Source organism: Bos taurus, chromosome 8 (assembly GCF_002263795.3).
Source record: "Bos taurus isolate L1 Dominette 01449 registration number 42190680 breed Hereford chromosome 8, ARS-UCD2.0, whole genome shotgun sequence".
Classification (NCBI taxonomy): domain Eukaryota; kingdom Metazoa; phylum Chordata; class Mammalia; order Artiodactyla; family Bovidae; genus Bos; species Bos taurus.
In genome coordinates this window covers 46,451,508-46,468,515 of record NC_037335.1, presented here as the reverse complement: position 1 = coordinate 46,468,515, position 17,008 = coordinate 46,451,508, and the positions used below count along the sequence as shown (strand labels likewise).

At 36.2% G+C, this 17,008-nt stretch overlaps 1 protein-coding gene across 7 annotated transcripts in view; it reads right to left on the bottom strand.

Annotated features, from left to right (window-relative positions):
* The window catches only part of SMC5 (structural maintenance of chromosomes 5), a 117,975-nt gene that overhangs the window by 60,899 nt on the left and 40,068 nt on the right, over nt 1-17,008 (bottom strand). For all 7 annotated transcript variants that reach the window (XM_024996166.2, XM_024996167.2, XM_002689640.7 and 4 more), the window contains 5 exons: nt 9,569-9,731; nt 7,849-7,983; nt 6,246-6,386; nt 2,819-2,980; nt 1,940-2,011 (listed from right to left, as the gene is read on the bottom strand). In XM_024996166.2, the coding sequence (XP_024851934.1) occupies nt 1,940-2,011; nt 2,819-2,980; nt 6,246-6,386; nt 7,849-7,983; nt 9,569-9,731 (673 nt within the window). The remainder of the gene's footprint in view (nt 1-1,939; nt 2,012-2,818; nt 2,981-6,245; nt 6,387-7,848; nt 7,984-9,568; nt 9,732-17,008) is intronic.

Sequence of the window (17,008 nt, the reverse complement as noted above, 5' to 3'; positions counted from 1 at the left end):
CAGCAATCTTGACTCCTGTGCTTCATCCAGTCAGGCGTTTTTCATGATGTACTCTGCATATAAGTTAAATAAGCAGGGTGACAATATACAGCCTTGACCTACTTCTTTCCCAATTTGGAACCAGTCCATTGTTCCTTGTCCAGTTCTAAGTGTTGCTTCTTGACCTGCATACAGATTTCTCAGGAGGCAGTAAGGTGACCTGGTATTCCCATCTCTTTCAGAATTTTCCAGTTTGTTGTGATCCACACAGTCAAAGGCCTTAGGCACAGTCAATGAAGCAGAAGTAGATCTTTTTCAGGAATTCTCTTGCTTTGCTATGATCCAAAGAATATTGACAATTTGATCTCTGGTTCCTCTGCCTTTTTAAAATCCAGCTAAATGTTAGACAACCTATCAACCTAGCAGTTCCTGTTTGGGGTTTTAAAGATGAATCTTTACGCCTTTTCCCTTCTAAACTCTAAATCAATAATACAAATGGAGCTAAAAGGGCTTGGTCCCAGAAGGACAAAAGGAATAAAGGAACAACTGAAGAATTCAATAAATATTCAGAAAAGTAAAAGTAGTAGAACAATTAATTTAGCACCCTATTATAGGGACCACAGTATAAGGAGTGAATGAAAGAGAAAAAAACAAGAATTGACTCTTGCTAAAAAAAAAAAAAAAAATCCTAGAAGAGTCTTACAACTAGGAAATGTCAAGTATAAAGACCTCATATATTAAGTAATATTTTTGTGTAAATTTTTATTTTATACTGTGGAAAATAAAGTGCAGCACTCAGAGCCACTTCTGAGTTCTCTAAGTCATTTAATTTTGTTGAGCCACTATTTTTCCACCAGGTATTTGGATACAATAGTGATTGCCCTGTGCATGCTTTAGAGAGATTTAGAGAAAGGAAATGATTGCTGAGCCTTCCAAAATGTAAAAAAAAAAAAAAAAGTAGACATCACATAGAAGAGAATGATTCCTACCTACCCCACCTGGCTTCCCAGGTGGCACAGTGGTAAAGAATCTGCTTCCCAGTACAGGAGACAGAGGAGATGTGGGTTCAATCCCTGGGTCAGGAAGATCCCCTGGAGAAGGAAATGGCAACCCATCCAGTCTTCTTGCCTGGAAAATTCCATGGACAGAGGAGCCCGGCAGACTATAGTCCATGGTGTTGCAAAGAGTCGGACACAACTAAGCAACTGCACATGCATACCACCCTACCTTTCTACTACAATGCATCCACACCCCACTATGCACACACCTTGAGCACTACTGCTATCAAGCAAGCTTCTGTCAAGAAAACGTAAGGTTTATCCTCTGGAGAAGTTAAATGAGAGAGGGTTGGAATTTGAAGATAAAGATATAGGAAAAGGCTTAGGGTGAAAACGGACAGATTTAACATAAAGCTTTAAACACCAGAAATGCTTCAAGATGTGCATCTCTCTCTAAGAAAGGTAATTCAAGCTTTAGTTTCTGAATGGTCCTGGAGAACAGAACCCAAAAAATATCTGGGGATCTCTCTGAGCCACCAGAGCTACAACATCTAAAAAGCCTACTTTCTTGCACAATTATCCTAAAATAATTTTGCTATCAAGCTCCATCCATGCACAATGAATTTATAATCAGCTCTAAAATATCCAACTCTTTAATATAAAGAAACAACAGAATCAATGCTTTGCAATTTAATTGCTGCTATGAAGACAACTAAATCCCATTTTACTATCACCCTATTAAATGCATATCTATGAGTACTCTTGAGCCATTCCCCCCAATTATCCTCTGTGCAACTGCTATACTTCCACATTTTAGTTCTCCTCACAGATTAAGACAAGAAAGAGAGAACAAGGAGGATCTCAGGAAATTCAAAAACAAGAAACTCTCTCATAACCCACACCTGAACACAAAAGTTAGGGTAAATTAACATAAAAATTTCAAATTCAATGCAAGATCTTACTTGTTTATCTTTTCTTTCTATAACATCTTGCTTATGTTTGCATTTTTGAGATGTCTCCTTAATAGCTAATGCCTGCAAGATTGAATCAGAAGAAGGGAAGTTAGTTAAAAAAAAAAAGGAAGGCAATTATGTGACCCTGTTCATCCAAACATAAAATTGCTCTGTAAGTTTACCCACAATGCTCCTCTATGATTTCTTTCAAAGTAAATTCACTATCACCCAAAACATAAACAATTACTTGAAAATTTATGAAAGGTTATTCCTACAGATATTAAAAGTAGTTGCAGCTGTATGAATACATATGTTTCTACATTTCTTCACATTTCCTCATGTTATTTTATCCTAAAAGCAATCATACATAATAGCAGGGTCCATTGTCTAAAACAGTCTCAAAACAATTACGTGACTCCAAAATCTTCCCTAAAGGTTAAAAGCTATGATTGCAAAATTTTTTAGTTATGTTTACAAGGTATAGAGAATATTCCATATGCCATTATATTATTTATTTAAAAAAACATGAGTTTTTTACATTACATTCCTACAAAAGGGGATGTAATTATATAACACGTCTAAGAAATTCATAAAAGGAGATCAATGTTTCTGGGAATATTGCTCTGAATCCTCCTGTAATTAGAACAATTACATTTCATTTTTTCTCTTTTTATATCTTGGAATTTCTATAGAGTAGCAAGTTTCTATAAAGCAGCAAGTGATGATTAGGATCTTGAAAGATCTGTGGTAGTACAATTCCTAATAAAAGAACTTAAAAGAACTAGAGTTACAAGTAAATCCACAAAACAAATGTAAAAACCTACAAAATATTTTTTGTATTTGCTAAAATAAATGACAAGAAATAAAAAATTGAGCCAGAAATATAACCTTCTCTCTGATTCGAGCCTCCAAACTGTGACGCTGCCTTTCCATTTCTTCAATGCGTTCTGTTATAGGAATCTGACTTTCTTTAAGTTTTCTGACCTCTTCCTTTGCTTGGTCCCGAGCTAGTTTTACTTCTTCATATTCCTGACGAACATTTTCATATTCCTTACAATGAGTTCAAGAAAGAAAAGTTAATATACTCTTCGCTTAAAGTAACACATATACTAAAATCAAGCTATAGGCAGAAACCAAATCTATGAAAAAGACAATTCTGAATCCCTTTAGGAGGTCTATTAATAAAAAAAATTTGCCCTCTGAAACAACTTCAGAAATAGTAAATATCAAATAATGGTGAACTCAGTGATACTACACACTTTTATCATTAGGCCAGATTCTATCTTCCATCCCTTCCTGTTTCTGAGACAGAAGACTCAGAAGGGAGTCTCCCTTCTAAAGGGAGGATCTCCTCTAATCTCTCAATAATGAAGGGATTAAAAAACATGTAAAGAACCAAAAGAAACTCACTCATGAAAAAATTTTTAAAAACAAAAAAAGAAAATGGTTCAACAGAAAAACAAAATGAATCATCCAGGTGGAAATGATGCTTGTCACATCAAAGGAATAAATAAATATTTGCTAAAAAAAAAAAAAATAAGTAAAGTGCTAAGAAAGCATATAGTAAGAATGAGTGGGATGAACAAAGCTTAAAAAAAAAGAATATAAATAAACATTACAAAAAACTGAGAAAACAAGAGCAGTAGGAGGCAAAGGAAAAAAGGAAAGATATACCCATCTGAATGTGGAGTTCCAAAGAATAGCAACAAGAGGTAAGCAAACTTTCTTAAGTGAACAATGCAAAGAAATAGAGGAAAACAACAAAATGGGAAAAACCAGAGATTTCGTCAAGAATATTAGAAATACCAAGTGAACATTTCATGCAAAGATGGCACAATAAAAGGGCAGAAAAAATATGGACCTAACAGAAGTAGAAATATTAAGAAGAGGTAAGTGAAGTGAAGTGAAGCTGCTCAGTCGTGTCCGACTCTTTGTGACCCCATGGACTGTAGCCTACCATGCTCCTCCCTCCATAGGATTCTCCAGGCAAGAGTACTGGAGTGGGTTGCCATTTCCTTCTCCAGGGGATCTTCCCAACCCAGGGAACAAACTTGGCTCTCCCGCATTCCAGACAGACGGTTTAACCTCTGAGCCACCAGGGAATCTCTAAGAAGAGGTAGCAAGAATACAAAAAACTATACAAAAAAGGTCTTAATGACCCAGACAACCAAGACAGTGTGATCACTCACCTAGGGTCAGAAATCTTGGAACATGAAGTCAAAATGGGCCTTAGGAAGCATTACTAGGAACAAAGTTAGTGGAGGTGATGCAATTTCACTGAGCTATTTAAATCCTAAAAGATGATGCTGTTAAAGAGCTGCATTCAATATGTCAGCAAATTTGGAAAACTCAGCAGTGGCCACAGGACTGGAAAAGGTCAGTTTTCATTCCAATCCCTAAGAAGGACAAGCCAAAGAATGTTCAAACTACCACACAATTGCACTCATTTCACATGCTAGCAAGGTAATGATCAAAATCCTTCAAGCTAGGCTTCAACAATATGTGAACTGAGAACTTTCAGATGTACAAGCTGGAGTTAGAAAAGGCAAAAGAACCAACATCAAATCGTCAACATGTGCTGGATCACAGAAAAAGCAAGGAATTTCAGAAAGACATCTATTTCTGCTTCATTGACCATGCTGAAGTCTTTGACTGTATGGATCACAACAAACTGGAAAATTCTAAGAGAGAAGGGAATACCAGACCACCTTACTTGTATCCTGAGAAATCTGTATGCAGGTCAAAAAGCAACAGTTAGAAACAGACATGGACAATGGACTAGTTCCAAATTGGGAGTACATCAAAGCTGTATATTGTCACCCTGCTTATTTAACTTATATGCAGAGTACATCATGTGAAATGTCAGGCTGGATGAAGCACAAGCTGGAATCAAGACTGCCAGGAGAAATATCAATAACCTCAGATATGTAGGTGACACGACCCTTACGGCAGAGAGAGAAGAGGAACTAAAAAGTCCCTTGATGAAGGTGAAAGAGGAAAGTGATAAAGCTGTCTTTAAACTCACTGTTCAGAAAACTAAGATCATGGCATCTGGTCTTTATGGCAAATAGATGGGGAAAAAATGGAAACAATGACAGAAGCCATGAAATTAAAAGATGCTTGCTCCTTTGAAGAAAAGCTATAACAAACCTAGAAAGAGTATTAAAAAGCAGACACACCACTTTACCAACAAAGGTTCATAACGTCATAGCTATGATTTTTCCACTAGGCATCTGGATGTAAGAGTTGGACTTAATGCTGAAGTGTCAATACTTTGTCCACCTGAGGCAGAGTCAACTCACCGGAAAAGACCTGGATGCTATGAAAGATCAAAGACACTAGAAGGGGACAACAGAGGATGAGATGGTTGAATGGCATTACCGATTCAATGGAGATGAGTTTGAGCAAACTCTGGGAGACAGTGATAGACAGGGAAGCCTGGCATGCTGCAGTCCACAGGATCACAAAGAGTCGAACATAGCTAAGCGACTGAACAACAATAAACATTATAGGAAATCAAAGAAGGAAATATTGAAAAATCATTAAACTCAGTCTTTAAAGAGAGAAATCAAAAGACTTCAAAATACAAAGATAAAGCAGGTGTCAGAATAATAATAAACATAGGAAAAAATTATGAAATTGAGCTGAAAAAAAAGAAAAAGTTTAAGAAAAATGAAATTACGGAAAAGGATAGGGTGAAAACGGGTGGGACAGGCTGAATAAAGTCACAAATACAGCCACACATTTTTCCAATCTAATAATTATTTCCATCCTGGCATTAAAGATATTATTAAACTTCCTTATTTTGTTCCACCCACTGAAAAATAATGTACTGAGGGAAATGAATTTTTGGCCCAAACTCTGGTTCCAAATCATATACATCACAGTGATTAAAACAGTAAACTCAGTAAACTTATGAACCATAATGAGTAGAAGATTACAGTTAATATCCTTCAGCTCTGTCTGTAGCTGAAGTTGATAGTAGTAGCACACTCCAAGTAAATTTTCAGTAACCCGAGGACATTTCATTCTTACATATGTAAATATTTTTAGCTCATTAATATTTTATAAAATAAAACTATCTCTTGCCTCAATTCTGGAAGAATTAAGGACACAGACTAAATCAACTGTTACCTGTTATGCAATAACAATAACATAGCACACAGTTACAAAATAACACAGAGACGGATAAATATTACTATGCACAATATACAAAGCAAATATGAATAGCACCTAATTTGAGTATTTAGTGTCTCCTTTATAATTTTCCTGATACTTAAAGAATCACTATTTTACTTTAGTAACTCAGACTTACCACCCACGGCCTTTTTGCTTCAAGCATCTCAATCAAATCTAAATGTCGCTTACGTTCATAGAACCTGTCCACATCTTGTTTATATCTTTCATTCCTCTGAATCATTTTCTCTAGATATTCGGTTTTCTGTTTGCATGAGGTCTAAAATAAATATTCATTTAACAATTAGCTTAATCAAAGAAAGACAAAAGGTCAAATCTTTTTATAATGAAAAATGTATAGTGCTAGCAAAATTTCACAATAGGAGTTCTTAAGAACTGTGTAAAACTAAAGTGCACACCTGAGTTCTGGTCTAGGCTCTACTATTTATCAATTATGGGACCATGAGGAAGCCCTGACACATCTCTAAGCTTGGACTCTTCTTGCCTGAAGAGAAGAGAGATATCTGCCCTATTCACTTCACTGGTAGAAGGTACTCAACTTAACTACAGGTGAAAGCTCAAAAGCTGTAACATGACATACAGAAAAGTGATATTATTAGTAGTATGTTATGAATACCCATGACTGAAGGATTTAGAAATGAGATAAAGGAAAGCTAAAATCTAGCCTTTATCTTGTGAATTAACAAACAAGTAAATTGCACTCAGAACCTAGAAGAATATGTGCTTGTTTTCTTTCAGAAGTTGGTAGGTAGTTACAGTCTTTCAGAGGGGAGTATTAGATGATTTGATTTGGGGAAAAATAAAAGAACTGACAGGGGTATCTAAAGTAGGATTAAAATAATTACAACTTCTTTTGTCATTCACTCTGAATTAAGTACAACAACAACAATAGCATTAAATCAGAACAAATCACATTATCAAGTACAGATAGTTACAGTTTGTGCGTGCTTAGTCACTTCAGTTGTGTACAACTCTGTGCAATCCCATGGACTGCAGCCCACCAGTCTCCTCTGTCCACAGGATTTTTCAGGCAAGAATACTGAGGTGGGTTGCCATGCCCTCCTCCAGGGGATCTTTCCAACCCAGGGATCAAACCTGCACCTCCTGCACTGCAGGCAGATTCCTTACTACTGAGCCACCTGGGAAGTGCCAGTCACAGTTTAAAAGAAAGCATTAGTTTACTAGATTTCACATTACAAAAATTTACTGAATTGTAGCTGCTGAATTATGAAAAATGATTCATTAAATAAACATCTTTTAATGTGATATACTATAAAAGGACATTTAAATTTATTAAAGGTGAAGATAAAAATCAAACACTTCAACTAAATGTACAGTTCTTTTACAAAGTCTATCCTCACACAACTGAATAAAATATAACAATGGGCTTAACAAAGACACTAACTAAATGCTATATATATGCCGTATTACCCAAAACCCTATACAGCATCTGAAATATCACAGGTGTTTAGAAAATACTGAATGAATAAAAGAATAACACTGAAACTTCCTGAGAGAAAAAAGTACTTTAGAAATTCAATTAATAACATATATTTGATGACATGATAGTCAAAACTTTATATCAAACCCATTCTTACTTTTTAGTAACCTAATTACTGAAAATCCTTGCTGAAAAAAAAATCACAAATATATGAATTTACTCAATGAACTATTATTCACTGGCCAATGAAAGACAATAAAATGGGTTGACTATAAATTACCTCTAGTTGTTTTTCTTTCTCCCTGAAGTTTTTCAGTTCACAGTGGTATTTGTGCATTTCTGGAGGACCAACTGACTTCTCAGTAGCTTCAAGGAGTTCAATTTTACTGAGTTTAGCAAACTCTCCAACTTTATCCTAGAGCACAGAACTTAAATATCAACTAATATTATCATTTACAAATATCTTCAAAACATTTTTCACTCAATGATACTTGTCAAGAAGAAACTCATTCAAAAGAAAAAAAAAAAAAAAACCTTTGCGATATGAATCTTAAAATAAATCCTGTCCTTTGATATTATTCTTTAAAATAATAAACTTAGGGTATAAACTACCACCTTTTTGAGAACTTTAAAAAAATTTCAATGTCAATATTTCCAGGTTGAAACTTTTCTATACATTTAACACAGTTTGGAAATAAAAAATACTGCCCTGGATTACAATGATCATTACCACATGTCAATTGGAATGAAACTATTAGAAGCTTAAAAAAGAAAAGAAGGATGGCAATTTCAAACAACTATTAATATTTCTGGAGACAGCTTTAAATCAGCTGCTGCTGCTGCTGCTGCTGCTGCTGCTAAGTCGCTTCAGTCATGTCCGACTCTGTGCGACCCCAGAGACGGCAGCCCACCAAGGCTCCACCATCCCAGGATCCTCCAGGCAAGAACACTGGAGTGGGTTGCCATTTCCTTCTCCAATGCATGAAAGTGAAAAGTGAAAGGGAAGTCAGTCGCTCAGTCGAGTCCGACTCTTAGCGACCCCATGGACTGCAGCCCACCAGACTTCTCCATCCATGGGATTTTTCCAGGCAAGAGTACTGGAGTGGGGTGCCATTGCCTTCTCCGAAAACCAGCTGATAAATGCTTTCAAATTTTAACTTTTACTTAACTTGGACACAGTAATCAAATCATCATTGTTTCTGAAGAAAAGAACTAATTCAGTCACTAGAATAACATCCAAAGACCAGTCTAAAAGATATTTGACTTTAATATTTAACATGGAATATCAGGATGTTTTATTTTTTTTTGAAGAAACTTAAAATATAAAACAGTTCTAGAAGGAATACACATAGATTTAAGAGTCTTGGTATATAAAGCATTTTATACAAATAGACTGATTAAGAAGTTGTTTATTAACACAATTTTAAGAGCCTATAAATTGAAGCACAGAACTACTTAAGCTACTTTCTGCACTTATAAATAAATAATACCTTTATTATTTATAAGGAAATAAATAAAGGAGATAATACCTTTATTTCCTTTATAATAGATTTACAATATATTATAAATAATAATTATAATAAAATATTTATATTTATTGTTATATAATATTTAATTTTAATAAATTTATAATAAAATGTTTATAATATTATATTTATTATGTTGATCAATATTTATTATAGAAATATAATATAATTTGTTATAATCTATTATAAATAACAATATTATAATAAATCTATTATAATAGATTTATTGATAGATTTATTAACTGAGTATTTCCAAATTACTAAAAAGTAGTAAGATTTTACTATAAGGTAAGATTTTACTATAAGAGATGAGATACTACCTTTTACAATACAAAGAACTGTTAACTATTAAGACCACTATGCTCCTTTTAAATAGTAACAATAGCTCTCAAAAAGTATTTACATTCTTATATGACATAAAGAGGAAACATTATATAGAAAATTTTCCCACTTTTACATTTAATTCTCTCATACCTGAGGTAGAAACTGGCAAAGATTGCCCACTTGAATATTTAAGGCTGCAACTTGCTCTTCTACTACTTTTGGGCTGGTAGATTTTTTGTTGATGAACCAAGAGGACTGATTTTTTGCCACATCAATCTCGCGAGTGATTACAAGATTTCCAGAAGTCCTGAACCTATTTAAAAATTAAAAATCTTTATACTCAAAATACATACATTATTTTCTCTTGCACCAAAGGTTTCCACATAGGATTATTATTATAATTTTTATTTCTTTTAACATTATAGCCCCTCCAAAGAAGGAAAGCCTGGCATTTTATTAGTGGTAATACATAACTGACCACAAATAAGTTACTTCTTTCAACATCTGAAATTTAAACCATTAAAATAAAAACACACTGATATTAACTCCCAAATACTGCCTGAGGATTCACATATCTGGAGTTATTCATCCTTTAATCATTATGCTATTCTCTAATCACATGTGCTCACTGAAATTCAAACTGGGTTGATATATGACAGCATAAAAAGTTCAACCTTGAAACTCTACTTGGAAAATGTACAAATGAAAACCAACTACTGTGTATGTATTTCCAGATATCAAGTGGAAATGCATACAGGTGGCCCACAGTTTCCTCATCTTATACTCCACCACTCTGAATTCAAAAGAAACTGTATCACATGACTATAAAAGAACACTGAACAAAAGAAAATTCATCTGAAAGATGGGTATTTATTTTTTGCTTTTAGAAGCACTACTGTGCCACACCTCCTACCTATTCATCCATCTTCTTCACTGGCAGTCAGCAGCATGAGGCATAAAGATAACTTACTGATATCTAATGGCAAAATGACAATGTAAATATTGTATATATCTAGATTAGACTGTAATCAGAACACTCCAAACCGTAAGATTTTAGGATGTTAAACAAGTTATTCTAAACTTTGATTTCCAAGAGCATAACTAACAAAGTATTTTCTGATTCTCTTACTGAACAACTACTAAAAAAAAACTGGTAAAGTATCTTTATAAATGTATTTATAGGTTAGCATGAAAGTAAGGAATTGTGGACAAAATACCAGTGCAGATGGGAAACCAGCAGTGGAAAAAAGAAACTGCCTTTCATTCTGAGGGCATTTGGCCAACCAGGTAATCTGGTGTATTTATTTTTATGATCCCCTGAGAGAGGGGTGTTGAGGACAAAGCCCAGAGTTCTCCAAGGTAGAGTCTAATGGAAACCATCCCAAGGATCGGATCAAGAAGGCAGAGGAGCAGGACATGGGAAACACCTTCTCAGACAAATACATCAAAAATACATCTACATGCAGAATTATTTACATAGAACATCTACTGAACATTGGAAGAAGACTTCAGACTTTCTAAAGGGCAAGAAAATCTTCATGTAACTAAGTAGGACAAAAGAAGAAAGGAAAAAGAGAGAGAGAGAGGAACTGGGATGGAACCTGAGTCCCTGGGAGCAAGCTGTGAAAAAGGAAAGGTTTCTGCACATTGCGAAGTTCCCTCACTGGTGGTGAGATCAACTGGGACAAAGGGGTAGCTTTGGAGCCTCAAAGGAGAGTGCAGCAACTGCTTTGCGACGGCAAAGTGGAAAGACACCTTCAGACAGTAGGTGCCACCTGGCAGACCCCAGCCTGAGACACTCATCTGCTGGGGCAGGTGGAGTGAGGCTTGGGCTTTGGAGGTTAGACCCCAGGAGAGGACCAGGGTTGGCTGTGTAGAGACAGCCTGAGGTGGGTAGGGTATGGTGCACCACAACAGAGCGAGTACAGGAAGAAGCCTGGGACTGATAGAGAGGCAAGGCACCACTGTTGGTGGCACATGAGACGAGCAGCAAGACCATCAAAAAAACTTCCTTCTCTGAATTCACACTCTTAGGCAGCAAAGCACTGCCTACACGGGGTTCAGGGATGGGCGTGAGCTACCACTGTCATCTTCGACTCCAGAGATGGGCATGGGCTGCTGTTGCTGAGGCTCCTGTGACAGGTGGCTGGTCGTGGCCCCCACTTCCTGGGAGCATCTGTGGGCAGCACCTGCACACTGCCTACCAATATCCAGTATACACTGAGCAAAGATATGACAAGCATCCAAACCAAAAGCAGCCCTCACACCAAAAAAATATTAAAGCCATACAAGCTATGCCAGGACGCACCCACATATTAATAGCCCTCCAAGAGAGGAAAGTGAAAAAGTTGGCTTAAAACACAACATTCAAAAAACTAAAATCATGGCATCTGGTCCCACCACTTCATGGAATAGACGGGGAAACATCCAGACTCTATTTTTGGGGGCTCCAAAATCACTGCAAGTGGTGACTGCAGCCATGAAATTAAAAGATGCTTGCTGCTTAGAAGGAAAGCTATGCCCAACCTAAACAGCATATTAAAAGGCAGATATTACTTTGCCAACAAAGGTCCACCTAGTCAAAGCTATAGTTTTTCCAGTACTGGATGTGAAAGCTGGACTACAAAGAAACCTGAGTGCCAAAGAATTAATGCTTTTGAACTGTGGTGTTGGAAAGATTCTTGAGCGTCCCTTGGAATGCAAGGAGATCCAACCAATCCATCCTAAAGGAAATCAGTCCTGAATATTCATTGGAAGGACTGATGCTGAAGCTGAAACTTCAATACTTTGGCCACCTGATGTGAAGAACTGACTCACTGGAAAAGACTCTGATGCTGGGGAAGATTGAAGACAGGAAGAGAAGGGGACGAGAGAGGATGAGATGGTTGAATGGCATCATCGACTCAATGGACATGAGTTTGAGTAAACTCCGGGAGTTGGTGATAGGGAAGCCTGTCGTGCTGCAGTCCATGGGGTCACAAAGAGTTGGACATGACTGACCGACTGAACTGAATTGCACCAATAGAAATGCAAACTATTGTGAAAAGGAACTAAAAACTGTAAGGAAGAGTCAAGAAAAATTAGAAAATTCATTTGCTGAGACAAAGGCTGAACTAAAGGCAATACATAACAGAATGAATGATGCTGAAGAGAGAATAAGTGATCTAGAAGAAAGGAAAATGGAAATAATCTGGTCGAAACAGCCAACAGCTCAAAAAAAAAGAAGAAAGCAAGCAATATGAGACCTATGGAACAATATAAAGTATGCCAATCTACATATAACAGGGATCCCAAAAGGAGAAGAAAGAGAAAAGAGGATTGAAAACGTACTTGAAGAAACTATGGCTAAAAACTTCCCAAACTTAAAGGTGGAAACAGATATCCAGATACAGGAAACACACAGGGTTCTAAACAAGATGAACCCAAACAGACCTACACCAAGATATATTATTTTTAAAATGGCAAAAGTTCAAGACAGTATTCTTAAGGCAGCAAGAGAAAAACAAAGAGTTAATGACAAGGGAACTCCCATAAGACTATCAGCTGATTTCCATACAGAAATGTTACAGCCCAGAAGGAAGTGGCAAAACATATTCAAAGTCTCAAAAGGAAAACTGCAACCTAGAATACTCTACCCAGTAAGGTAACCGATTAGAATAGGAGTGGAGAGAAAAAATTTATCAGACAAGCACAAACTAAAATACAGCGATACTAAACCTATCCTAAAAGAAATATTGAAAGGTCTTCTCTATATAGAAAAGAAGCAAACAGATATAGGTAGGAGGAAATCACAATTGAAAAGCCAGTGTACATACAGATTAAAAAAAAAAAAAACTTGTTTGTGAAAGCAACGATAAACATACTGAACAGCAAAAGGATAAACATGAAGATATAAAAAATATAAAATCATAAAATGTGTGGAAGAAGACTAAGAGAATGTAATACTTTTTTTCCTAAGAATGTTTACTTATGTGACTATTAAAGCAAGCAGATATAGGAAAGGGTTAACATACTTGAAAAAGAGAGCAACTACAAATTAAAAAACATACAAAAATTCACAAAAACCAAAAAGAAAATGTAAGCATAAAATTTTCATCAAACCAGAGAGGAAAAAAGAAGAAATACAGTCAACTGGAAAACAAGGTTTAAAATGGCAGTAAATACTTATGTATCAATAATTACCTTAAATGACAGTGGACTGAATACTCCAATCAAAAGACAGAGTAAAAGATAGGATAAAAGAAAAATAAAGCCTCCCACATCAGGACAAAGGACACACAGACTGGAAGTGCGGGGATGGAAAAAGGCATTTCATGCAAACAGAAACGACAAGAAGGCAGGAGTCACAATACTCATATCAAACAAAACAGACATTAACAAAAGCCATAAAAAAAGATGAAAAAGGACACCATATGATGATAAAAGGACCAATACAAGAAGAGGATTTTACACTCGTTAACATATATACACCCAATATAGGAGCACCCAAATATATAAGACAAATACTAACACGACACAAAGGCAGAAACTGATAGGGACACAACAGGAAGGGACTTTAATACCTCATTCACATCAGGGAACACATCCTCTAGAAAGAAAACCAATAAGGCAACAGAGATCTCATATGATGCAATAAAACAGATTCAAGTGATATTTTCAGGACACTGTATGCAAAAAAAACCCAGGATACACATTCTTTTCAACTGCACATGAAACATTCTTTGAGATCAGTTCAGTCGCTCAGTTGTGTCCGACTCTTTGCAACCCCATGAACCGCAGCACGCCAGGCCTTCCTGTTCATCACCAACTCCCAGAGTTTACCCAAACTCATGCCCATTGACAGAGAAGGCAATGGCACCCCACTCCAGTACTCTTGCCTGGAAAATCCCATGGACGGAGGAGCCTAGTAGGCTGTAGTCCATGGAGTCACTAAGAGTTGGACACCACTGAGCGACTTCACTTTCACTTTTCACTTTCATGCATTGGAGAAGGAAATGGCAACCCACTCCAGTGTTCTCCTGCCTTCAATCTTTCCCAACATCAGGGTCTTTTCAAATGAGTTATCTCTTCGCATCAGATGGCCAAAATAATGGAGTTTCCCTTTCAACATCAGTCGTTTCAATGAACACCCAGGACTGATTTCCTTTAGGATGGACTGGTTAGGACTAACCAAATACTAGGGCACAAAAGTAACCCCAACAAATTTAAGAGTATAGAAATTATTTCAAGGATCTTCTCTAACCACAAAGGCATGAAACAAGAAATTAACCACAGGAAAAGAAATGAGAAAAAAAAATCACATGGAGACTAAACAACATGTTACTAAAAAAACCAATGGATCAAAGTGAAAGTCACATCAGACTCTTTGCAACCCCACAGACTATACGGTCCATAGAATTCTCCAGGCCAGAATACTGGTGTGTAGCCTTTCCCCTCTCCAGGGAATTTGCCCAACCCAGGGATCGAACCCAGGTCTTCCATATTGCAGGTGGATTCTTTACCGGCTGAGCCACAAGGGAAGCCCAAAGATTCCTGGAGTGTGTAGCCTATCCCTTCTCCAGCGGATCTTCCCGACCCAAGAATTGAACCAGGGTCTCCTGCATTGCTGCCAGATTCTTTACCAACTGAGCTATGAGGGAATGAGGATATCAAAAAGGAAATAGAAAGACTAAACAAAACTGACAAGCTGTTGACCACACTCACCAAGAAAGGATAGAGAACCCAAGTAAATAAAGTAAGAAACAAAAAAGAAGTCTCAAATGATACCACAGAAATACAAAACACTGTAAGAGAATACTATGAACATTTATATGCTAATAAATTCAACAACCCCCAAAAAAAGGGATAAGTTTTTAGAAACATACAGTCCACCAAAATTCAATCAAGAAACTGATAATTTGAACAGACAATCATTTTAAGTGAAACAGAATCTGTAAATAAATAGAAGAAAAACACTCCCTACAAACACAAGTGCAGGACCTGATGGCTTCACCGGTTAATTCTACCAAACATACAAAGAAAAACTTAAACCCATCCTTCTCAAACTCTTCCTTAAGAATGAAGAGGAAGGAACACTCCTAAATACAGTCTATGAAGCCACCATCACTGTGATACCAAAGCCAGAAAAGAAAATTACAAGCCTGTATCTTTGATGAATATAGATGTAAAAATTCTCAACAAGGTATTAATAAACCAAATATAACAACACATAAAATAAAAAATCATACACCATGACCAAGCTGGATTCATCCTAGGGTCACAAGGAGTCGTCAACCTATGCAAACCAATTAACGTGATATGCCACATTAACAAAAGACAAAAACCATATTATCATCTCAATAGATGCAGAAAAAGCACTTGACAAAATTCAGTATCGATTCATGATAAAACTCTTACCAAAGTGGTACAAAGGGAACATGTGTGTTAGTTGCTCAGTCATGTCCAACTCTGCAACTCCATGGTCTGTTGTCCACTAGGCTCCTCTGTCCATGGAATTCTCCAAGCAAGAATACTGGAGTGGGTTGCCATTGCCTTCTCCAGGGGGCCTTCCCGACCTCAGGGTGGACCCAGGTCTACTGCACCGCAGGCAAATTCTTTATCATCTGAATCACCTGGGAAGCCCAGAGGGAACATATCTCAACATAATAAAAGCCATTTATGACAAACCCACACTCAATGTAACACTCAAAGGCAAAAAAATGAAAGTCTTCTTGTTAACATCTGAAATAAGACAAGGACAAGGACGCCCACTCTTATCTCTGACAGTATTAGAAGTCCTAGCCAACAAACAAAATGCAAAACTCTACTCAGCTATCCTTGCTTAAATGGGATACAAAAGATATTAAAAAAATGAAATAAATTAAAAAAAAAAAAACAGGAAAATATTTAAAGAGAAAGCTAACTATATTCATTAATGACAAACAGATTTTAAGGCAGAAAGCCTCAAAAGATGAAGAATTCAGTATATAACAATAAAGAGTTCAATACTGTCCTATAAATATATAAAGGAAAGATGGACAGAACAAAGGTAATTAATAAATCTACATAAAGAAAGGGATAGTGTAATATGCTTTTCTCAGTAATAGTAAAAATAACTAGTAATCTTGCACTAATGGACAAATAAACAGTGCACACACAACAGCAGAATACTCATTCTTTCAACCAAACAGGTAACAATTACAAGGGCTCAGTATGTAAGCCTCAACAAATTTCAAAGGATTGGAACATAAAGATCACCGTATCTATTTTTTACCATACTACTATCAAGGTGATGATCAATACTAAAATATAATAGGAAGATCACATTAGAATTTGAAACAGCTTTTAATTTGAGCTCAAAAACAAAATGAAAACATTCACAACTGAAAAGTAGAAAAATACTATACCAAAATTTGGGAGATGGAACTAAAGCAGTACTGATAGGCAGATTTTTACCCTTCACTATTTACATTAGGGAAAAAACAAGACTGAAAATGAGTACAATATCCATTTCAGGAAATGAGAAGAACAAAAGAAACCAAAAGTTTAAAGAACAATTAGTAAAGGGAAGAGTAAACATGAATGAAATATAAAACCATGACGTAAGACAGA